Source organism: Xyrauchen texanus, chromosome 8 (genome assembly GCF_025860055.1).
Source record: "Xyrauchen texanus isolate HMW12.3.18 chromosome 8, RBS_HiC_50CHRs, whole genome shotgun sequence".
Classification (NCBI taxonomy): domain Eukaryota; kingdom Metazoa; phylum Chordata; class Actinopteri; order Cypriniformes; family Catostomidae; genus Xyrauchen; species Xyrauchen texanus.
The window spans coordinates 32,653,139-32,674,341 of NC_068283.1; the positions used below are offsets into that span (position 1 = coordinate 32,653,139).

The 21,203-nt window shown below is 38.8% G+C and overlaps 2 protein-coding genes across 11 annotated transcripts in view; both read right to left on the bottom strand.

Moving 5' to 3' along the window:
• The window catches only part of LOC127647647 (C-Jun-amino-terminal kinase-interacting protein 3-like), a 53,790-nt gene extending 43,607 nt beyond the window's left edge, over window positions 1–10,183 (bottom strand). For all 10 annotated transcript variants that reach the window (XM_052132031.1, XM_052132027.1, XM_052132024.1 and 7 more), the window contains exon 1: window positions 9,288–10,183. In XM_052132031.1, coding sequence (XP_051987991.1) covers window positions 9,288–9,587 — 300 coding nt within the window. In that variant the 5' untranslated portion in view covers window positions 9,588–10,183. The remainder of the gene's footprint in view (window positions 1–9,287) is intronic.
• Window positions 10,184–13,381: 3,198 nt separating this feature from the next.
• On the bottom strand, window positions 13,382–19,390 carry LOC127647770 (jupiter microtubule associated homolog 2-like). The gene is made up of 5 exons (XM_052132225.1): window positions 19,230–19,390; window positions 18,205–18,356; window positions 15,074–15,219; window positions 14,888–14,930; window positions 13,382–14,803 (listed from the first exon to the last, which is right to left on the bottom strand). The coding sequence occupies exons 1-5, from the start codon at window positions 19,283–19,285 to the stop codon at window positions 14,574–14,576; spliced, it is 627 nt and encodes a 208-aa protein (XP_051988185.1). The 5' UTR covers window positions 19,286–19,390; the 3' UTR covers window positions 13,382–14,573.
• Between the last annotated feature and the right edge of the window lie 1,813 nt (window positions 19,391–21,203).

Below are 21,203 nucleotides of genomic sequence, written 5' to 3' on the forward strand. Positions count from 1 at the left end.
AGCTGATGCCTTTGTCATCAATTATTATATTATTATTATTATTATTATTAAGCTATTATTATTAAATTAACATTACAAATAATTTGCCCGTAGACACACAGACACGCGCTTGAAGAAACACTTCATTATATTATTAAGAACAGATGACAGAAAAGCAGTCTATGCGCATATATGATGCGCTGATACGGAGGGGTGCAGTCTCGTGGAACACATGCATCTAAAAGGTTCTCACTATTTGTTTCTGTCTTCCGTTTTTTTTTTTTTTGCAAGAACAGTATCGTCTATGAGTGCTGCAGACATCTCAGCTCAGGAGGTGTTTTGAGTTCAGTTCACTTTATTTCCACAGAGTAGATTATTGTGACCAACTCTACAGCCTAAACATCTGTTAAGATATTTTCTGCCATTATGTTATGACGGATTCTTGCCTGACGGTGAATGGAAGCGTGCATATATATATATATATATATATATATATATATATATATATATATATATATATATAATTTTTTATCACTTCATTATTTTATTAGCTTTTTCGATTTGTTTGGGGTGCAATTTGAATTTAGAAATGTATTTGATTTAAGTTTTTGTTTTTTAAATAAATTAAATGTATTTATTTAACCAAATTCACTAAAGCAAGAATATTCACCGATCCCACAGCCCAGGGGTTGCCAATGTAATTGGATATTGCAATATCATGAAGGAGGGAACAAAACACATTTTTCACACACATTATGTATTTTCCCAGATAACGAAATACCCAACCGGTAGAGAATGCACAGATGAAATAGGTTCTTTGTCAGAGAGATGTTCACAACTGTTGTAAAACCATCTTTCAAAAAGTTTAACAACTCACATTTTAATTGCACTTTCAGTTTCATTTTAAATGTTTAGTTAAAATAAATGAAAAATAAAGTTCAAAGTTTGAAATCAAGGTGTCTTGCGTTATTGTGTAGGCTTAACCCTAACCCTGCTTAATGAAAATTACCCTATAGTACCACCTAGCATCCAACCAGCGGTAATACGACTGTTCGTCGTTTTAATGTGGAGTTTTTTTCTGTGACCAACCGACAAATCAAAACTTGGTCGACCAAGTCTCTTCTCATCGACTAACCTTCCGTTGACTATCAGGGTGCAGCCCTACAATAAACACCCAATTTTTATGATTGGCTCTCTACTTGACAGCTTGATTTCAATAAATGCTCTTTTTGCCGTGAGGAGGAAGCTTTGAGTTCTGAAACTAACAGTTTGTTTTTTAGTACCACGGTTTTTATTGATGATAATTTAACCAAGTAAATTCAAAAGCTACATACAGTAAATAAAATAAAAATGTATTGTGAAAATAAATTACAATTATTGGCATAAGGGACCATAGCCCATCTTAATAGACCATATTAAGATTATAATATTGTTAATATCGAGAGCACAACATGCATATCATGCGAGAGCACATCCATGTACCAGTTGCTCAAGTGCAAATATCTCTGCTCGCACTCGGACAACTCTCGCTCAAACCTGGACACATGCTCTCTAATAAACTACGGTGCTCTATGACATAGGCAAATCTAATATAAAGCCACACAGCTCTGCCTCTGTTCATTCATATTCTGCTACTGCAGAGGTGTTATATCAATGGAGATTGATTTTTGATTAATCAACTCACCATTTGGCCGGTATCTTTTTAAAAAAACTTTTTTTATGAAATGCAACATAATACAATTCATATTGTAAGAATGATAGGCTATTATGATGATCTCTGAAGATGTAAATGATGCGAGCAAATAAAACCATCAACTAAACATCTGTTGCGACTGAAATCTTCTGTCACCTCAGTGAAAAAAAGCTGCACAAATTAATCTAGGGCACAGAAAATCCGAAAATAAGTGGAACAAAATCTTCTGTGTCCATTATTACGATTTCAACGTGATATCGGGTCGACGTGTCTTCATCTATTTGTGACAAACTGCAGTTTCACATAGAGACAGAGATTGGCTCATATGCTGTGGGTTTATGACAGATATAGGCTAAAAACAGCTAAGTACAATCCCACTGTCATGAGGACATGGTAACTTAATATTTTTTATAAAATATTATGCAAATATGGTTTCAAATTTGTAAAAGATCCCATTAAGTTTCAGGGTATGTGTACGCAGGAGACTGAGTGTTCTCAGTACAAATTACTAAAAGTATTATTAACAAAGACTTCACTTTTCGGTGGCTTCTAAAGGTCACACACACACACACACACACACATGATCAAATTTAGCTCTACCTCCCCTCGGGCTTCTCGTTTCCCATCTCCCCAGCACCACTCACTGAAACACAGAACAGCTGTTAAGGAAATTATACACAGGTGCGAGCCCTTACCATTAATTTCTCCCAGCCATGGTTCATCGCTCATTCATGCCCCTCCTTCCACATATCCCCACCACCCGACTCAGGCCGAGGAGCCATCCGGCCTGCTACTTACTTTACTCTGGACATGGGAGTTAAGGAAATCTGCCAATATCCCTTTGTTAAATCCACTGTAGAATAAAAGATGTGCCTAAACAATAGAGCAGTTTGTCAATGTTATGCATTGAGTATGCATCAAATTTATACGCCGAATGTACTTTTCTATAATCCACACAGAACCAGACCGGTCACTTTTCGGAACCAGCACCACTGGGCTGGCCCAGTCACTATGGGATTCTTCTATTACCCCCATATCTAGCATGGCCTTTAAAGCCAATGCAATCTTATACTTGAAAAGATCAATTAAAATGTAATTCCTCTTAAAAAGAATATTTCATTTAAGGTTGTCAGCTGAGGAACCATTAAATCCACATCACGTGTAAAATCTGTCTTTAGGAACATGGTAAAACGCTGAGGCCAGGTTATAATATGACAAGTTGGGCCAAAGCCAAGTGCACCTGTCATACCACCATGCATTTAAAAGACATGAATGTGGAGCAAAAAAGTTAATAAATTGTATGCCTTATGTTATAAAACATCTATATTATTATTTATACTCTGAATGGATGATTTAGTCACCCTAAAGCCACACTGTGGCTAACATTCCTTTTGTTTGCACTTAGCTCCTTCAAGTTCCATTTTAATGGTGCTCAATTTTAAGAGGCATCAGACACTGTGATTTCTCTCAAGAGGATTGATTAATGCTGTATTATTTCAAGTCGTTTTATATACAGTATGTCTGTTCGTATAATGCGGTCTGTATGAGAGGATGCAAGTGAGAGACAGAGGGGTTAGATGTCCTCACTGTTTCCATTATAATCTACTGCCATAATACAACAGGACACGAAATTGGAGAACACTGTTTACTCCCTCTCTCCCTCTATCTCTCGCTCCATCCTTTACATCCTCTCTCCCTCACTCTGTGCTCTCTCTCTGTCTAATAATATGAGAATCGGTTTACAGAGTCAGCCAGCCTCATTTTATGAGAAAATTGATTATCCATAATCACCCTCCCTGCCCATCCTCCTCCCACATCTGTCCTCGGTACCCAAAACAACCTCAGGATACATGCAGACCCATCTTCAACTTGAAATTGCTAGAATGATGTTGCATTGTGAAAAAAAAAAAATTTTGTGCTGCGCTACCATGAAATGTCTAAAATCTAACATCTTTCTGCAGTAGAAATAATCCTGTAGAGATGCAAATTTCCCTTCTATTTCCCTTGGAGTTGTGAATTTCATTAACCCTTTCGCATGTAAATTCTAAATGATTTAACTGATCCCGCCTAGTGTGAGTTTTTTTTCAGCAGTTATTACACAATGTATCAAATTTTAAACTCCAATGTGACGCATCAAGCTTGTAACGTGACACTGGGCAGTCACATGATTGTTCACAGCTGACTCGTCTAACTGCCAATGAGACATTCCAAGACATTGCTGGGGTGTTCACTGTCTTTCTCTTTTGTCTAGTCATTCTTTGTTTCTTTTTTGTTGCTTGCTTCCATAAATCTGTTTGGCTGCTGCAGTGTGCAGGATACATGGAATGCTTAAAGCATGTTGTGACTTGCATGCCATCTGTAGTGCACAAGCGACACACTCCTCACACACGCACGCTACCTAGCTTATTAGAGGGGGTGAATCATCTTCCTGAAATTGAATCGAAATCAAATTGGGGTACTCCCCAACACATACTAATATATATATATATATACACTCACCTAAAGGATTATTAGGAACACCATACTAATACTGTGTTTCACCCCCTTTCGCCTTCAGAACTGCCTTAATTCTACGTGGCATTGATTCAACAAGGTGCTGAAAGAATTCTTTAGAAATGTTGGCCCATATTGATAGGATAGCATCTTGCAGTTGATGGAGATTTGTGGGATGCACATCCAGGGCACGAAGCTCCCGTTCAACCACATCCCAAAGATGCTCTATTGGGTTGAGATCTGGTGACTGTGGGGGCCATTTTAGTACAGTCAACTCATTGTCATGTTCAAGAAACCAATTTGAAATGATTCAAGCTTTGTGACATGGTGAATCATCCTGCTGGAAGTAGCATCAGAGGATGGGTACATGGTGGCCATAAAGGGATGGACATGGTCAGAAACAATGCTCAGGTAGGCCGTGGCATTTAAACGATGCCCAATTGGAACTAAGGGGCCTAAATTGTGCCAAGAAAACATCCCCCACACCATTACACCACCACCACCAGCCTGCACAGTGGTAACAAGGCATGATGGATCCATGTTCTCATTCTGTTTACGCCAAATTCTGACTCTACCATCTGAATGTCTCAACAGAAATCGAGACTCATCAGACCAGGCAACATTTTTCCAGTCTTCAACTGTCCAATTTTGGTGAGCTCTTGCAAATTGTAGCCTCTTTTTCCTATTTGTAGTGGAGATGAGTGGTACCCGGTGGGGTCTTCTGCTGTTGTAGCCCATCCGCCTCAAGGTTGTGCGTGTTGTGGCTTCACAAATGCTTTGCTGCATACCTCGGTTGTAACGAGTGGTTATTTCAGGCAAAGTTGCTCTTCTATCAGCTTGAATCAGTCCGCCCATTCTCCTCTGACCTCTAGCATCAACAAGGCATTTTCGCCCACAGGACTGCCGCGATACTGGATGTTTTTCCCTTTTCACACCATTCTTTGTAAACCCTAGAAATGGTTGTGCGTGAAAATCCCAGTAACTGAGCAGATTGTGAAATACTCAGACCGCCCGCCTGGCACCAACAACCATGCCACGTTCAAAATTGCTTAAATCACCTTTCTTTCCCATTCTGACATTCAGTTTGGAGTTCAGGAGATTGTCTTGACCAGGACCACGCCCCAAAATGCATTGAAGCAACTGCCATGTGATTGGTTGATTAGATAATTGCATTAATGAGAAATTGAACAGGTGTTCCTAATAATCCTTTAGGTGAGTGTATACACACACACATAGGCTATAAATTACGTAGGCTTTGAATAAAAAAATCATCAAAAATATTGGTAGACTATTAGTAATAAATCTAGGTTTTAGACGTAGGCTATTCATATCATACAAGAGTAAAACTCTTCTTCTGACAGTTATTTAACACTGCAAGCATCCATTCTCTTCTTTTTCTTGAATGATTAAGAAAAATTAAATTATCCGTTCCACCATCATTATTGCTTAGTGATTATTGCGCAGCGTCCCGTCCGCAGCTGCTTAAAGTCCCTATTATTTTTTTTCCATTCCACATCTGTAAACTCCATTAAGGGCAACTCTCACCCACCTGTCTTTACTTTATACTCGCATCCAGATTAGATGCTGCTTCTAATTCTTTGTTTGCTGAGTAGAGTGAGTAACATAAGAAGCAAGATTTTCTGGCATATATTTTAGATATCGCAACAAAGCAAAACACCAATTACGGACATTGGTGCCATTCTCATTTTCTCCTATTTTCTCTGCTTCTTCAGAACGCAACAACTGACGCTCTTCGCATGCGCAGACGTTTGGTTTCGTAATACATGTAATGCACATGTAAACGAATATTTGATGTCACGGCTCTGGTGAGTTTGTCGGTTTGTTTTGTGAGTTTTTTCATTTTCTCACCCTCATGTTTCGCAGGTGCGGCCGGCATACATGATCAGCATTTCCATGGGAACATTGATTGTTTCCGGGGGAATGCTGATCATGCCAATGATTAGTGTGCCGAGCAACACCTGTTCTCCTCTAATTCACTCCCTTCTTAAGCCTGTCATGTTCACAGTATCTATGCTAGATTGTTGTTTGATGTTGAGTACTACTAACCTCTCTCTCTGCCTAGTTAGTCCTGTCTCATGTCTCTTTTGGTTGCCTGTGTGTCGGATGTGTGGTGGCCCTCCAGTATTGCTGCGTGTCAGCTGGTCTTACATGGAGGATATCTCATCTCTGCCCGCGTGTCGGGAGTAAAGTTCACTCATCTCTGCTGGGCGTTGTTCTGCATCTCACTAAGCATCAACAGAGGATTCTACAAATCTGTTCCTCACTTCCACAAAGCACACACTAATCCTACGAACACACTCTTCACGGATTGCCCCTTGCACGACTATGATGCACACGTCATTGGATATTGCTTCCCGCTGTTGGAGCCGGTGTCAGTATTTTCTACATTCCTCAACCCAGTGACTGCTTATTATTACTGTTAATAAATCTTTTGAACTGTTCCTCTACTCGTGTCTGTGTGTTTCACTATCATTCATTACAATTTATATCGTATTGCAAAGTTTAGGGGACATATAAACAGTACATTCAGAATCTGCAATCGGATTTCATTTATTCGGATTGACGAAAAGTAGTGCATGTAAACATAGCCAATGCATCTCCTTCCTGAGCGGTACGATGGCTGTGTGGTCCCATGGTGTTTATACTTGCATACTATTGTTTGTACAGATGAACGCGGTACCTTCAGGTGTTTGGAAATTGCTCCCAAGGATGAACTTTTTTCTGAGGTCTTGGCTGATTTCTTTTGATTTTCCCATGATGTCAAACGAAGAGGCACTGAGTTTGAAGGTAGGCCTTAAAATACATCCACAGGTACCTCCAATTGACTCAAATTAACCAATTAGCCCATCAGAAGCTAATTGGCTAATTGTCTAAAGGCTTGACAACATTTTCTGGAATTTTCCAACCTGCTTAAAGGCACAGATAACTTAGTGTTTGTAAAATTCTGACTCACTGGAATTGTGATATAGTCTCCTAAAAGTGAAACAATCTGTCTGTAAACAATTGCTGGAAAAATTACTTGTGTCATCTTCTCAAAACCACAGAATTGTATGCCCTAAGCTTTCCATCACATTCTATCAGCATTAACATACAACAATGCCAAAGCAAGAGATATATAGTATGTGCAAATAAAATGCACAAGTCATGTGAACTACTTTAATTGTGTTTTAATGGTTCTTTTATGTAATTTTTGGAGCTTGACAGTGACGAACACGACTAACACACAGTATCGGATTTGGATCCGGCTCGTCGGACCGATACCTGATCCGTCTAAAAGCTTCAGTATCGGAGTCAATTCTGAAGCTTTAACAATAAGATCCAGGTATCGGATCAGTGCATCACTAGTCTACAACATTAACTACTTACACATTAATAGGAAACCCATTAACATTTTGACTATAGTCCATTTATTAGTACAACAGTTTAAACCCTTATATCAGGGGGGCCTGAGTAGCTCAGCAAGTAAAGACGCTGACTACCACACCTGGAGTTACAAATTCGAATCCAGGGCATGCTGAGTGACTCAAGTCAGTCTTCCTAAGCAACCAATTGGCCTGGTTGCTAGGGTGGGTAGAGTCACGTTGGGTTAACCTCATCGTGGTTGCTACAATGTGGTTCTCACTCTCGGTGGGACACGTGGTGAGTTGTGCATGGATGCCGTAGAGAATAGCTTGAGCCTCCACACCCACTAGCCACGTGATAAGATGCATAGATTGATGTCTCAGATGCACAGGCAACTGAGATTCGTACTTCACCACCTGGATTGAGGTGAGTCACTATGCCACCACGAGGACTTGAGTGCATTGGGAATTGGGCATTCCAAATTGGGGAGGAAAAAATAAATAAATGTAAAAATAAATAAAAAACCAACAACATTATATCAGTGGTTCTCAACAGGGTTGGTACAAAGGCGGCATTCAAAGGATGACAGGGGGTGCTGAGAGCAAATAAGCAGGGAGGAGAGAGTGATAGACAAACTTATTGTCCTGTCTAATTAATCTGTGGATATTTATTTAGCTATTTCAAGATTATTTTAAGAAAGCGTGCCTGACTGACCGATTAGCATCAGTGGTCATTTTGCATAATGTCACTTCCAAAATCTATGTAGCTTCGGATTTGCAAATGAATAGTGCACTCATTCTGTATTCACATATTGTCACATACTGTACAACATTTGTCAGATTTAATTAGTTCAGATTTAAATTTTGTGGAAATCATGTCTATATACGAATTGCTATCCTCAAATAGCATTATCTACTGTGTACATCTGCATTAAATTGACCCTGTTGATCTCGTTGTATTTGTTAGTTGCTGTCGGTTCATAGTAGCATTTACCAAATGTGGCCAAAAGGTGAAGTAAGTGTGTGTTTGTCTTTCTGTATAATCCATATACAGTGGTATGAGAGAAACTTTCTGGGAGATTCAGAGATTTACTGGCTTCCACCACACACACACACACACACACAAAGTAATTTGAATTATGGGGACACTAGAAAGGTCCACATAAACCACACTTATAGCATAAATACCCTTGTAATTACCAGTTTGTAACCTAAAAATATTGTCCTCATAAACCACCAAAACCTGTACACACACACACAGAGAGAGCGCGAGAGAGAGAGAGAGAGAGAGAGAGAGAGAGAGAGAGAGAGAGAGAGAACAACATGCCACTTTCATCACATGGGTTTCTAAATGTATTAGTGTGCACATTACATGACAAGTAATTTCAAGCCTATTTAGTCCAAACTGCATTGTGAGACAATATTGCTTGAGTGTAGTTTCCAAAGCGGATGTCCTGGCATGCAGAGGCCAAGGACAGCAGAAAATAATTTCGCAAAGGCCAGTAATGACTGATTACTAAATAAGATGATGCCATTCAAAGCAAGGAGGTTGCATTTCAAGCAGTTATGTGTATGAGAGATGGAGTTTAGAGAGCCATGGTCAATATTTACACGTTTACAGACACACCTGCTATGTTTAAATAGTGTAATAAAACTCTCCTGCTTGAACAGGACAAATATGACGAGGATGATAAGATGAGGGGTTGGGAAATGTTATTCACATAATTTGACCAAATAGACAAAAAGAGCGGTGCTCTCACCTCCTCTGCCTGTTTGCGCAGCGCTTTCTCCCGTTCATACTGTGTGATGAGCTGCTCGTTGTCCTCCTTGAGAAGTTCCAGTTCCACCTCGTGCTCCTGGTTCTCCGTCAGCACCGAGTCGAGGTTCTCCAGAACGTTCACCACCAGCGGCATCAGCTCCTTCAGCACCTCCTCATCGTAGCTCTTGATGAGGCGCTCGAACTCCCGGTAAATGCTGCTGGCGAGGCCCGACACCCGCTCTGACATGACAGAAACGGCCCCATAATCGTCCTGGTACACCACCTCGTCCAGCTCCATCATCTCGGCGGCGCTCGGTATTAGAAAAATTATAAATAAATAAGCGGTGGCACGACACGAAAAAGCAACTCGAAATTTTTGCTCATCCAAAAGCAAAGGTTTCTATGAATTAATGAGAATGTCATCAGGTGTGCATGGTGCCACTTCACTCCATGGCCCGATGCCACCAGCATCAGCCGGACTTCGGCTTGAAAACCCGCTGGAAATGTATTACAAATTTGCTCAATACACACAGAGCGCTCGCGAGGGGACGAGTTGACGGCTGACGGGAAAAGCTGACCTCGGTTCCGCGGATCTCATCGCTGTGCTCGAGCGGAATCCATCACATCACGCCCAACGAGCGCCTGACGATGCACCTGCCTCTTGACAGCCGCAGCCATTACTGAATAATCAATGGAGAACAACAGGGGGGAAATAAAGAAAGAAAAAAGAGCTAGCCTACCATAGGCGATCGCTGTCATGAAAGTGGGGTATTACTTTTGAGCATTATAGCAGATTGGTCATATTTGGTAAATAAATCAATTCGGTGGTTGACAGGGCGGCGGGGGCTCGTGATGCTGTTTCCGTTGCTGGCTGCTCGAGCGGTGGGTGACTCGCGCAGGCTGACGACTGACGTCACAGCGTCTGCATGGAGCAGGCCGGAAAAGTGATGTCTCATCGCCGCCGTCCTCCTCCTCTTACAGGGTGTGAATAGGCAACGTGGTTCGATTGAGCAACGTGAATTATGGCCTTTAGCGCATCTTAAAATGTATAATATCTGAAACCCTGTTTTCATAATGTAGCCCACTGATTCTTGAAATAAGGAGCAAAAAAAAAAAAAAAAAAAGAAAAGAAATCACGAAATTATTTTGAAATGGATATATTTGTAGACAAAGGTATCAGCGAAGTTTTATATAAAAAAGCTTTTTTTCTGAAAATTTACATTTATTCACTTCATAACTTACACCTTTAATTTGTGTCAACTCCGGCAGACACAGTAAAAACGTGCTATTTAAATTCGATCCATTCAACAAGAGAGTATTCATTTCAAGTTAATTATCTAATAATGGTGTTCAGTAAAAGAGTTAAGTGATAAAATACGTTCTATATTTATTTTGTTCTCTTTTCACAATATTCTCTTAATTCTGATGGAGTTTACCAAATTGAATATTTTGCTGAATATTGAAGGCTGTGAAAAAAAACTGCATCGTTTATCCTTTTGATCTTTCATTAAAAAAAATGCACAATAATCTAACCTTTAATTGACAACAATTGAAAGAGGGGAAACAACTGTACATGAGCCATTTTGTTTTGTTTTCCCTCAGTTGAAGCTGCCTCTATAAACTAAACTAAAATGCCAAAATTTATCCCAGAATTTGAACAGAAATGAGAATAAGTTGTCAAGTTGAAGCTGTGACCACAGACTTAAACATTGTTTGTTTAAAATATGAAACATATAAAATGTACCAGACTATGTGTCCTACTGTTGCATCCACCATGAGCAGGAAGTGTTAAAGAGGTTCTCAGAGTTAAAGCTGACCAGGACATGTTCTGATTTATTCAGGATTATAAAACAATCTGACAGAGTTGACATAAAGTGAGGACACAACTTTGACCCATCAGTTGTTTTTTGTATAGAAAGTGTAATTGAAAGTTTACTTTATGTATTGTTTGATTTTGTACAGATCCCTGCCTTTCATTTGATATTTATATTTATGAATTTGTTGCATTTGTAAACTGTTTAGCAGTTTAACATTGTGACCTCTTGCTGAGGACAGGTTAAGTTACATGTTCTTCCAAGTATAGAGCATGCATTTAAAATATATATATATATATAATTTAATTATTTAAAAATATAAGTAATGAATGCCCAGAGTATACATATTTCCTTTATATTTAACTTTTTCAATATTTTTATTTATAATGAATTTCTTGATTTTTAACATAAAGATGACTTTTGTAAGACATACTTCATGGGTAAAAAATTATAAAGTTGACAGTATCTAATTAATGAATGAATACCTAATTAAATTAGCTATCAATTAATTTTCCAACAGCTAATTTGAGCTTTCAACACTGTGTGAACAGTAGAAAAGAAGAAAGCGAGGGGAAAGTAGGGGCCCAGGCACCTGGAAATCACACTTATATGAGGTCACTTTGCCAGTTGAGGATATCGGTTTAAATGTTTCAGAGGGCATTTAGCAAAAGTTCTAGCCCAAACTCAACATTATACAGTATACAGTATATGGCATACATCATGCTGCTTGCTCGCCCCCAGCGTCTCGAATAGGGATTGCACATGATGCAAATGTCAATAGGCACTTAATGGGATAGTTCACCCAAAAGTGAAAATTCTCTCATCATTTACTCACCCTCATACCATACTAGATGTGTGACTTTTTCTTCTTCAGAACACAAATTAAGTTTTTTTTAATATTGAGAATATTTGAGCTCTTCTGGTTCATTTAATGCAAGTGAATGGCGGCCAGAACTTTGAAGCGCCACAAAGAACATAAAGGCAGAATAAAAGTGATCCATACAACTCCAGTGGTTAAATGCATGTCTTTTGAAACAATATAATGGGTGTGTGCAAGAAAACAAAATCAATATTTAAGTCCTATTTTACTATGAATCTTCACCTTTGACCAGCCACAAACGAAGATATGCACTAAGAATTTTAATCACCAAAAAACAGAAGAAGAATGTGGAAGTGATAGTAAAAGTGGAGATTAATGGTTAAAAAAGGAATTTATATATTGATTTGTCTCCCACCCACATGTATTATATTGTTTCTGATCACATGGATTAAACCACTGGAGTCAAATGGATTACTTTTATGCTACCTTGATGTGCTTTTTGAAGCTTAAAAGTAGCATACAATGCAACCATTCACTTGCATTGAATGGACATACAGAGCTGAGATATTCTTCCAAAAAAATCTTAATTTGTGTTCAGCAGAAGAAATGCATACACATCTGAGATGGGTGAGTAAATGATGAAAGAATTATTCATTTAAAGGATTTTGACTTCTTCCTCCTTTTCTTAAAAAAAAGTTTTGAACGACATCACAGTTTAAATAATACATAAGTTTAAAGAGAATCAATTTAAGTGCTTTCATGAAATTATGAACTTCACATTTCTGCCTTTAAACGATCTAAAAATGTAATAAAATTAAAAAATGTAAGTGCCTCGCTGTTACCTTGAGTTTTGCTTTTGTTTTTAATAAATAAGCGATCTAATAATTATTGTAATCAACAATATGACAATTGCTGCCAACAAACAGAATTGCAACGATAAACAACGGTTTCAAAACAGTTTTCTGAATACACCCTCTGTCTACTGTTGGTCAAACAAAGAGATAGTTCCACCACCAACTCACACCACTGGTTGAATAATATTGTTGGGTCAGGTGACGGGTCACTCAAAACAAACAGCAACTTTCAAAAGCACCATAGAAAGACAGTGCTTACAATTCCAGATGAAATTAACCTAAGAATAGCATTCTTATAGTCTCTGCATATTAGGCTGGGATAGGAGAAATTTATTTTAACACCGAAAAAGTTTCATAATTCAGCACGAAGTTGTATTGAACCTGGAATATTAAATCAGCATTTAACTGACATCAGAAAAAAAAAGCTCAAACCTGTATATTTCCAGTTATATTCCCAACTTTTTTTGGACAAACCCTTTACACTTAAGATATTCTGACAATATAATAATGAAATCCACACAGGCCTTAAATATTTCTAGATCAAGTTCAAACCCTATTCAATATTGCCCTAAAAAAATATGAGATTGACACAGAAAGTGCATTCAAATAAGTTAATACTGTACTTGTAAAATTAAGATTTGGGCTAGTTTATTTTGAGCAACATGGTAAAACATACTTTTATTGTCATGAAGAAAAAAAAAATCAGCAATACAAAACAACATACAAATGCACATCACAGGTTTATTGTAAGACACAGGCTTTTTTGACATCATCCCAGCCAGTCACATTGCCAAGCATAAAGTGAAGTTTTTTGGACATGGATGGCACTAGGATGTAGGAAGTGCTCACACACTTGAATAGATGTGCCACGTTTAGCCAAATGCCATTTTAATAATAAAAAAATATATACTACTAATTGATACAGGGAAGAAAGACCAAATTCAAAAGCACAGCACAGCAACTTTTTTCAAGTAATCCTCTTTAGCATCAGAGGTTTTTCTGAGTTTAAGGTTCTGTAGTTACATTCGTATGCATGTTGCCAATACATTTTTAGATGAAGTGACATGTATGAATTATGCATGGACATCTCAATATTGTGATCTATAGATAGTTTTGTATATTATTTGATTGTACACACTTTTATCCATTGGAATGTGCATATGTGCTTTGGCATTGGCAATTATCAAATGTGCATTTTTTAGTTTGGCATCTAAGCTATTGCTTTTTTGCCTGGCTTTATGTCTTACTAAACAGATGCAAGAGAGAGGGAGATTTGAATAAGAATCAAATGAGAAATGAAATAACTATATTGAACAAAAGCAAATCTATCATTGCCATGTCCATCAGAACACATTCACTGAGATTCAAAGGTACATTTGAACTAAGGTACATGCTTATACTGAAGAGCTTGCTTTGGCAAAAGACAGTGATTCCAGTTGAACATTGCATAGGCTCTGCTGAGTTCCATTAAGAGGCAAACTTATACATTATCAAATTCAGAGAACATACTAAAAGATTTGAATGAAGAAACAACCATTCAGTTGTGTGAGTGACAGCAACAGTGATTTGAATTAAATGAAAAGGATGAAGATGGAGAAGTGAGGAATGAATCTGAAAGTGCAAAAGCAAACAAGGAATGAAAGACAAGAACAAAATAAACCCAAAGATGCAGTGAATAATGGAGGAGAAAGTAAATAAAGATAAAGATTATTTAGCAAATAAAGAAAAGAAGAAAAAAAAAAAAAAGGAAGGAGGAGGAGAGAAACAAAAAGACAGATGGGAAATAGACAATGAAAGGGCTAGTAGAAAACCACGCTGGACTTTCCACCGGGTGGGTTAATCACTTTGTTGTGGGAGCGAGGGCGTGGTCCGAGGTGTGGCTCATGGTCCTTTTCTGATGCTTGCATTGTGGCTGGCTCCGAATTCTTAGTGGCTGCTGGTGCAGGGGTAGGAGGCACTTTTTCAGGTGTGGGTTTAGGAGAAACTGCCTCTGCCTTCACCAGCTCAACTGCCTTCTCCAGCTTAGGCACTGCAGGGAAAGGGAACCACTTTTGAAACAAACAGGGGTGAAGGACAGCAAGACTAATGGTTTATAATCACAAAGTTTCTTTACCTGGTGGATCCGGTGTTGCAGGTACACCCACACTTAAGTTGTCCTACAGGGAAAGAAATGTGTAAGAGAGCTGAATTGTGGTAATTGTTCTTCAGCGTTTTTGGGAATGACATCATGCATAATTGTGGGTCTCTGTCAAGTAAAATTAGCAATGTTGGTACACTTGGTTAGGTGTTATATGTCTACCTTTGGTTTGTTGGGATGGCTTTTAACAGAAGGCAGAGTTGACTCAGAGTCACCAAAGATGTTACTGGATGCTCCACTACGTGACATTTGCTTGCTATGAGTCGAAGGAGCCTCTGGCCCCCCAAATATCCCACTGCTCTTCCCACCTGAGACAGAAAAAAAAACCGACAAGATCAATCTCAGCTTGCTGAGAGACATTGATGCTACTTGGATTGGGCCAACATCAACCCTAGAAGCTTGTACTCTGCCTTAAATGTCAGAATTGATTTACTAGAGTATTAAAAACTTCAACTACAATGACCAAAAGTTTTGCTGCTTTTTGTTACCACCACAAATGCGATTTGGCTACCCTTGCCCTTACAGGGATAGTTGACCAAAAAAAAAAAACTCTGTCATTTACCTCACCTTTATGTTGTTCCAAACCTGTATGACATTTTCTTTGTGGGACACAAAAGATGCTAGACAAAATGTTAGCCTCGGTCATCATTAAATTTTATCTTTTTTTTCATCTCTCCATTTAATGAAAATAAATGATGACAGGCTAAAGGCCTGGGTATACTTTGAATATGAATGTGTTCAACTACAACTCCTTTGGGATACTCTTTTAGTACGGTCAATGGCCGGTGCATGCGCCAACGATGCGCACAGATGAGGACTAGGTCCGCGGGTCAAGAAAATCTGGGCCGTGCGGTCAGGCCACGCAGATGTGCCGATGACGAAATCTGCATCACGCACACCGTGCATGGAGAAATCAGTAATGTGGACAACCGAAGTACACTCAGGCCTTAAGACTCTGCCTATAATGTCCTTTTATGTTCTATGGAGGAAAGCCAGTGGTACGGGTTTAGAACAACATGAGTGGTGAGTGACATTTTCATTTTTGGATGAACTCTCCCTTTTACTTACTGTGTGAAAAGAACAGGTGTCAATCAGCCCAAATAGCAACTGAAGAATTTTAAGAAAATTCTTTTTTAGAACAGTCAAAGAAGCTGTTATAACCACTCAATGACAACTGATATATGCAGTAGATAATATGTAGTTTGTAATGTAATCCTGAATTAATAGCATTAATGCTAACATGATAATTTTGGCAACTGTTACCCTCTTTTATTGCATTTTATAAAGAAATGTGTGAAAATAGTCCACATAAGATCACTACAGTTTTTTTTTTATCCTTACGACATATATTGCTACTGCAAAGATTGTTGTTGGGTGATATGAGTTAATATGGCAGACATATAAGCGGTTTAGTCAATGGACAAAAGAATAGTAATTAGAGGCACATTATATGTCATAGGTGTGAATGGTTTACAGACTGCTGATCCATCCAAACATTTTTGCATTCACCAGGTGTCCCTGTGTTACAAACTAGATAAATCAGCTTCCAAAGAGCACTTAGAAGGAGGACAAAATTAGTGACCATGCTGTAAGATATTAAATTGTAATAGAATTTCCAATAAAAATTACTTAAAGGTGAGGTCCGAATAAATGTTACGTTTGAGCCCCCATTCGCTTCAGCCCTCCAAAGCTCTCACAGATGATTGTTTAGGGTTGCTTCGATACAAACATTTTGGCTTTGGTACGATACCAGCCCTGGTACTTCGGTATCGATAATAAATCAATACTTAGGCAACAAATAAAAACCTCATATTTTTGATGCAATTACACAGAAAATTACTTGATTAAAAGTCTTCCAGATTCTGTGTTTTCCGTTTCAATTTTTATGGATTCCATGTAAAGTGCTTTAATTAAATCTTAATACATCCAGGTTTAATCAAATGAAAATATATGAATTCATTTTTCAATTTTTCTTTTTTTTTTATTTCTGGTAAAATAAAATGCTACACAGAGCTTTACAGTATTGATGAAAACATTAATGTAAAAAAAAAATTACCTCAAGCACAAGACTGCTATTGCACCAACATGCTGACATTCAGTACACTATTGTGATAATGCTTACAGATCATAAACATAATACAGCCATTTAATATTACACTAATGTTATTCCAACCCTGGAAATTTTTTCAAGGGAATAGGTATTATCACACCAACTGTGTTATTGTTGTTTCTCTTTTACTTCTCTGCTTTAAGTTGTGCTTGACTTTCTGGTAAAATACAAATCGTGTGGCGTCTCTGTTTTTCAGAGTATGCGCATAATGCAGAGAGCCTATTGTAGACCGATTAACATGTACTTGCTAGACAGAACCGATCTACAACCGTGTTATCTAGGTCTGCTAATTCGATTTAGCAAAAACTGAACGGTTATGATTTCAGTTGAACTAATGCGTTTACATGACATTTTAAAATAAAAAAAATTCTCTCCAACTGAAATCGTATTTTTAAGTGCACGTTAACACACTTAATGATTTAGTCAACTGCTCACCTGTCCAATTACAAAACTATGCATGTCAGAGAGGAACAATTTTGAATTGCACAGCACCTGCTCCCTCAGGGTACATTCTTACAACCACTTCTAGATTGTGCTACTACAGGCTAAAAGGCAACCAGGGGAGAGAAAAGCACACTGCTTACAGCAGGACCACTTACAATCCAGAACTTGAAGTCACTCTACTAATGTTTCAGTTTTCAAATTACTGGATAGGAGTTTAAAAGCACTTTAGAAGTCAGACAAATACTTGGACAACACGTTACTACCTCTGATAGAGTTCCTGTTGGGTTTTTTTTCCCTTTGTTACCTAACGGTGCATAACCATCAATTCAGCCTTTGAACAGCATAATTGTCTGTAAAGCTGCTTTGAAACGATGCGTGTTCTGAAAAACGCTATACAAATAAAAATGACTTGGCTTCAATGGTCTCACACAGAGTTAACTGAATGGGTAATTTGTCGGTGTAAATAATCTTTACTAACAAGGTAGGGCAGAGTCTTTTAGATTGCTTTTATGACAAGATAACAAATGCAAAGCGAACCTACTGTCACGGTGGAGGTGAATGTATGTGTGTGTATGAGAGGGAGTGCTTCTGTACAAATCCAATGAATAAAACCCTCTTCCAAATAAAACCAAGTGACAGTGTGGTGATAATTTCACACAGAGATTTCAAGGGGCCCAAGAGAGATTTGAGGACAAGAAAATATTGTGTCTGTGAAGCAAGCCCATACAAATGTTCTCACCTGGGGGATTGGAGCGTTTGAAACTACCCTGAGGCTCTTCTGCAGGAGCAAAAATAGAGGATGATGTCTTGTTTGGCCGTCTGGCCGCAGAAGTGTCATCCTCATATCCACCAAATAGATTGCTGGATCCTCCACCTGGAGGTCTTAGCACCCTGTAGACAGACAGGTGAAGAAACTCACATAAATTTAACTTTCGTCCATAATAAAGTTAAATAGAACATTAAAATGTTTGGAAACTACTCTAATTTTCCTGACACTTTATTTAGTATAAATACTTCATAATAGTTAACAAAATACGATTCAGTATCCGAAAATCTTCACGTATTATTGCACAACAGCGCTATCCTACATGTACGGCGGACCATTGCAACTGCAAAGTCTAGGCGGTCATGCTTTTCTGGGCCACCAAGTCAGAGAAAAAAAAAAACAACTTTAACCAGACGTCCAACAATTAGTGTTAAACTGAATTAATTCATGCACTTTTTTAGGAAGCACAAGACACTGCACAAATCCTACCACTGCGACATAACCTCGTTTCCGAACAACAACACTACAAGGAAATGCGCCTATTTCAAGTTAGCATTGTGAAGAAATAAGTGTTTATTCAAACTCGGATTTCTTAAATACAGGCATTATGTCTATTAACAAAAATAACTTTGCTTAAAAGTAAAACGCGACAATGTAGCCGCTAGAACCTTCTCGACACAAATGCCGCTACAAGCTAACACTTAATAATAGGTCAATTAACACCTAATGTGTTTTGTAGAATTGTATTTTCCGGCAGACATTCCATGGCTGCATGTTGACATAATCATATATTATGACGCGGCTTTGCAGCGTACAATTGGACCATTTATGTCTAACATGGGCTATTTAGCTAATCTGAGTTAGCTGTTAGCTCTCGGACGTGCTAAAGTTCTTTCACCCCTCTAAAGAGTCACGATTCCACATGCACAGAAACAAGTGACAAGAGTAAACTGCAAACACTAGTTTGTTCCAAATAAACGGTTACAAACAGCACAAACCTTGAACTTGGTTTGGAGTTATTATCAAGTCCCTGAAACATATTTGTTGAAGTCATGGTTGCTTGTTTCTGTCTGCGACGACGTGACCCAAACTCTTCAACGACAGCACTGAAACTGTCCTACCACACACGCTAACTGGAAGTGTATGCCAAAAAAATCTTCAAGTTCGATCGACCACGCCCAGAAAAGCTCGTGCAGATAATATGCACTCAGAGCAGAACTGCTAATATCATTATGGGAATGGCCTTCATAGAAATCAATCAAAGTGAAAACCAATTCGATTGGCTACATTTGCATTTCAAACAGAGGGTAGCGGACTCGGATGTTGATTGGTTAGCTGACAGGAAGTCTTACACCTCAAAGATAAAATATATATATATATATATTTTATCTTTGAGGTGTAAGACTTCCTGTCAGCTATATATATAATAGTTTGAATGAAAGAAAATATATTACTATAAAGAGTTTATGTATATACAATATAAACAGACAAATTCACATCGTTTTATATCTTTACAAAAACTGGTCTGTATTGTAACCAAGAGCATTGGATCAATCAAGACAAATAAAAGGATGTAAAAAAACAAAACAAAAAAAACAAACAAAAAAAAAGGATGTGCATGTATTTTAATAGATTGAAAGGCGCCAAAAAAAAAAAAAAAAAAAAAAAACGACAAAGCCAAAAAGTGTGTGACATTTTGTAAAGCCTTAAAGAATAGTTCACTCAAAAATCATTCTCTCATCGCTTATTCACCCTCATGTCATCCCAAGTGTGTATGATTTTCTTTCGTCTGCAGAACACAATCGTAGATTTTTGAAGAATATTTCAGCTCTGGTGGTCTATTTGGTGCAAGTGAGTGGGGGCCAGAACTTTGAAGCTCAGAAAAGCACATAAAGGCAGCATAAAAGTAATTCACAAGTCTTCAGAAGCGGAATGATAGGTGTGGGTGAGAAACAGGCCAATGTTTAAGTCTTTTTTTTTTAACCAGGGACTAAAAACAAAATGTTTTTTCATTTCGGTTCGTTCTGAGCAAACAATAATTTTTTTATGGTTCAGAAGTTCCGCAGCCTACTTTGCAAATGGTTACTGGTTAGAACAAAATAAAAGAAAGGGTAATAACCTATTAAAGTTAACAGTTGTCTGTGCTAAGGCGTGGGTGAAATACCAATTGCATTGTTGCCAGATCTCGCAAGAAAAACAAGGAAAATGCCCAAAATAAGACACTTGCCTCACCAACCATCCATCCATCCATCTCCAACCGCTTATCCGAAGTTGGGTCGCGGGGGCAGCAGCTCCAGCAGGGGGCCCCAAACTTCCCTATCCCGAGCCACATTAACCAGCTCTGACTGGGGGACCCCGAGAAGTTCCCAGGCCAGTGTGGAGATGTAATCTCTCCACCTAGTCCTGGGTCTTCCCTGAGGCCTCCTCCCAGCTGGACGTGCCTGAAACACCTCCCTAGGGAGGTGGCCAGGGGCCATCCTTACCAGATGCCCAAACCACCACAACTGACTCCTTTCGATGCAAAGGAGCAGCGGCTCTACTCCAAGCTCCTCACGGATGACTGAGCTCCTCACCCTATCTCTAAGGGAGAAGTCCACCATTCTTCTGAGGAAGCCCATTTCAGCCGCTTGTACTCGTGACCTAGTTCTTTCGGTCATGACCCAGCCTTCATGACCATAGGTGAGGGTAGGAACAAAAATTGACCGGTAGATCAAGAGCTTTCCCTTCCGGCTCAGCTCTCATTTCGTGACAACGGTGCGATAGAGCGAGTGCAATACCCCCAAACCCCCCCCCGATTCTACGGCCAACCTCCCGCTCCATTGTCCCCTCACTCGTGAACAAGACCCCGGTACTTGAACTCCTTCACTTGGGGCAATAACTCCTTCCCTACCCGGAGTACGCACTCCATCTGTTTCCTGCTGAGAACCATGGCCTCAGATTTAGAGGTGCTAATCCTCATCCCAGCCGCTTCA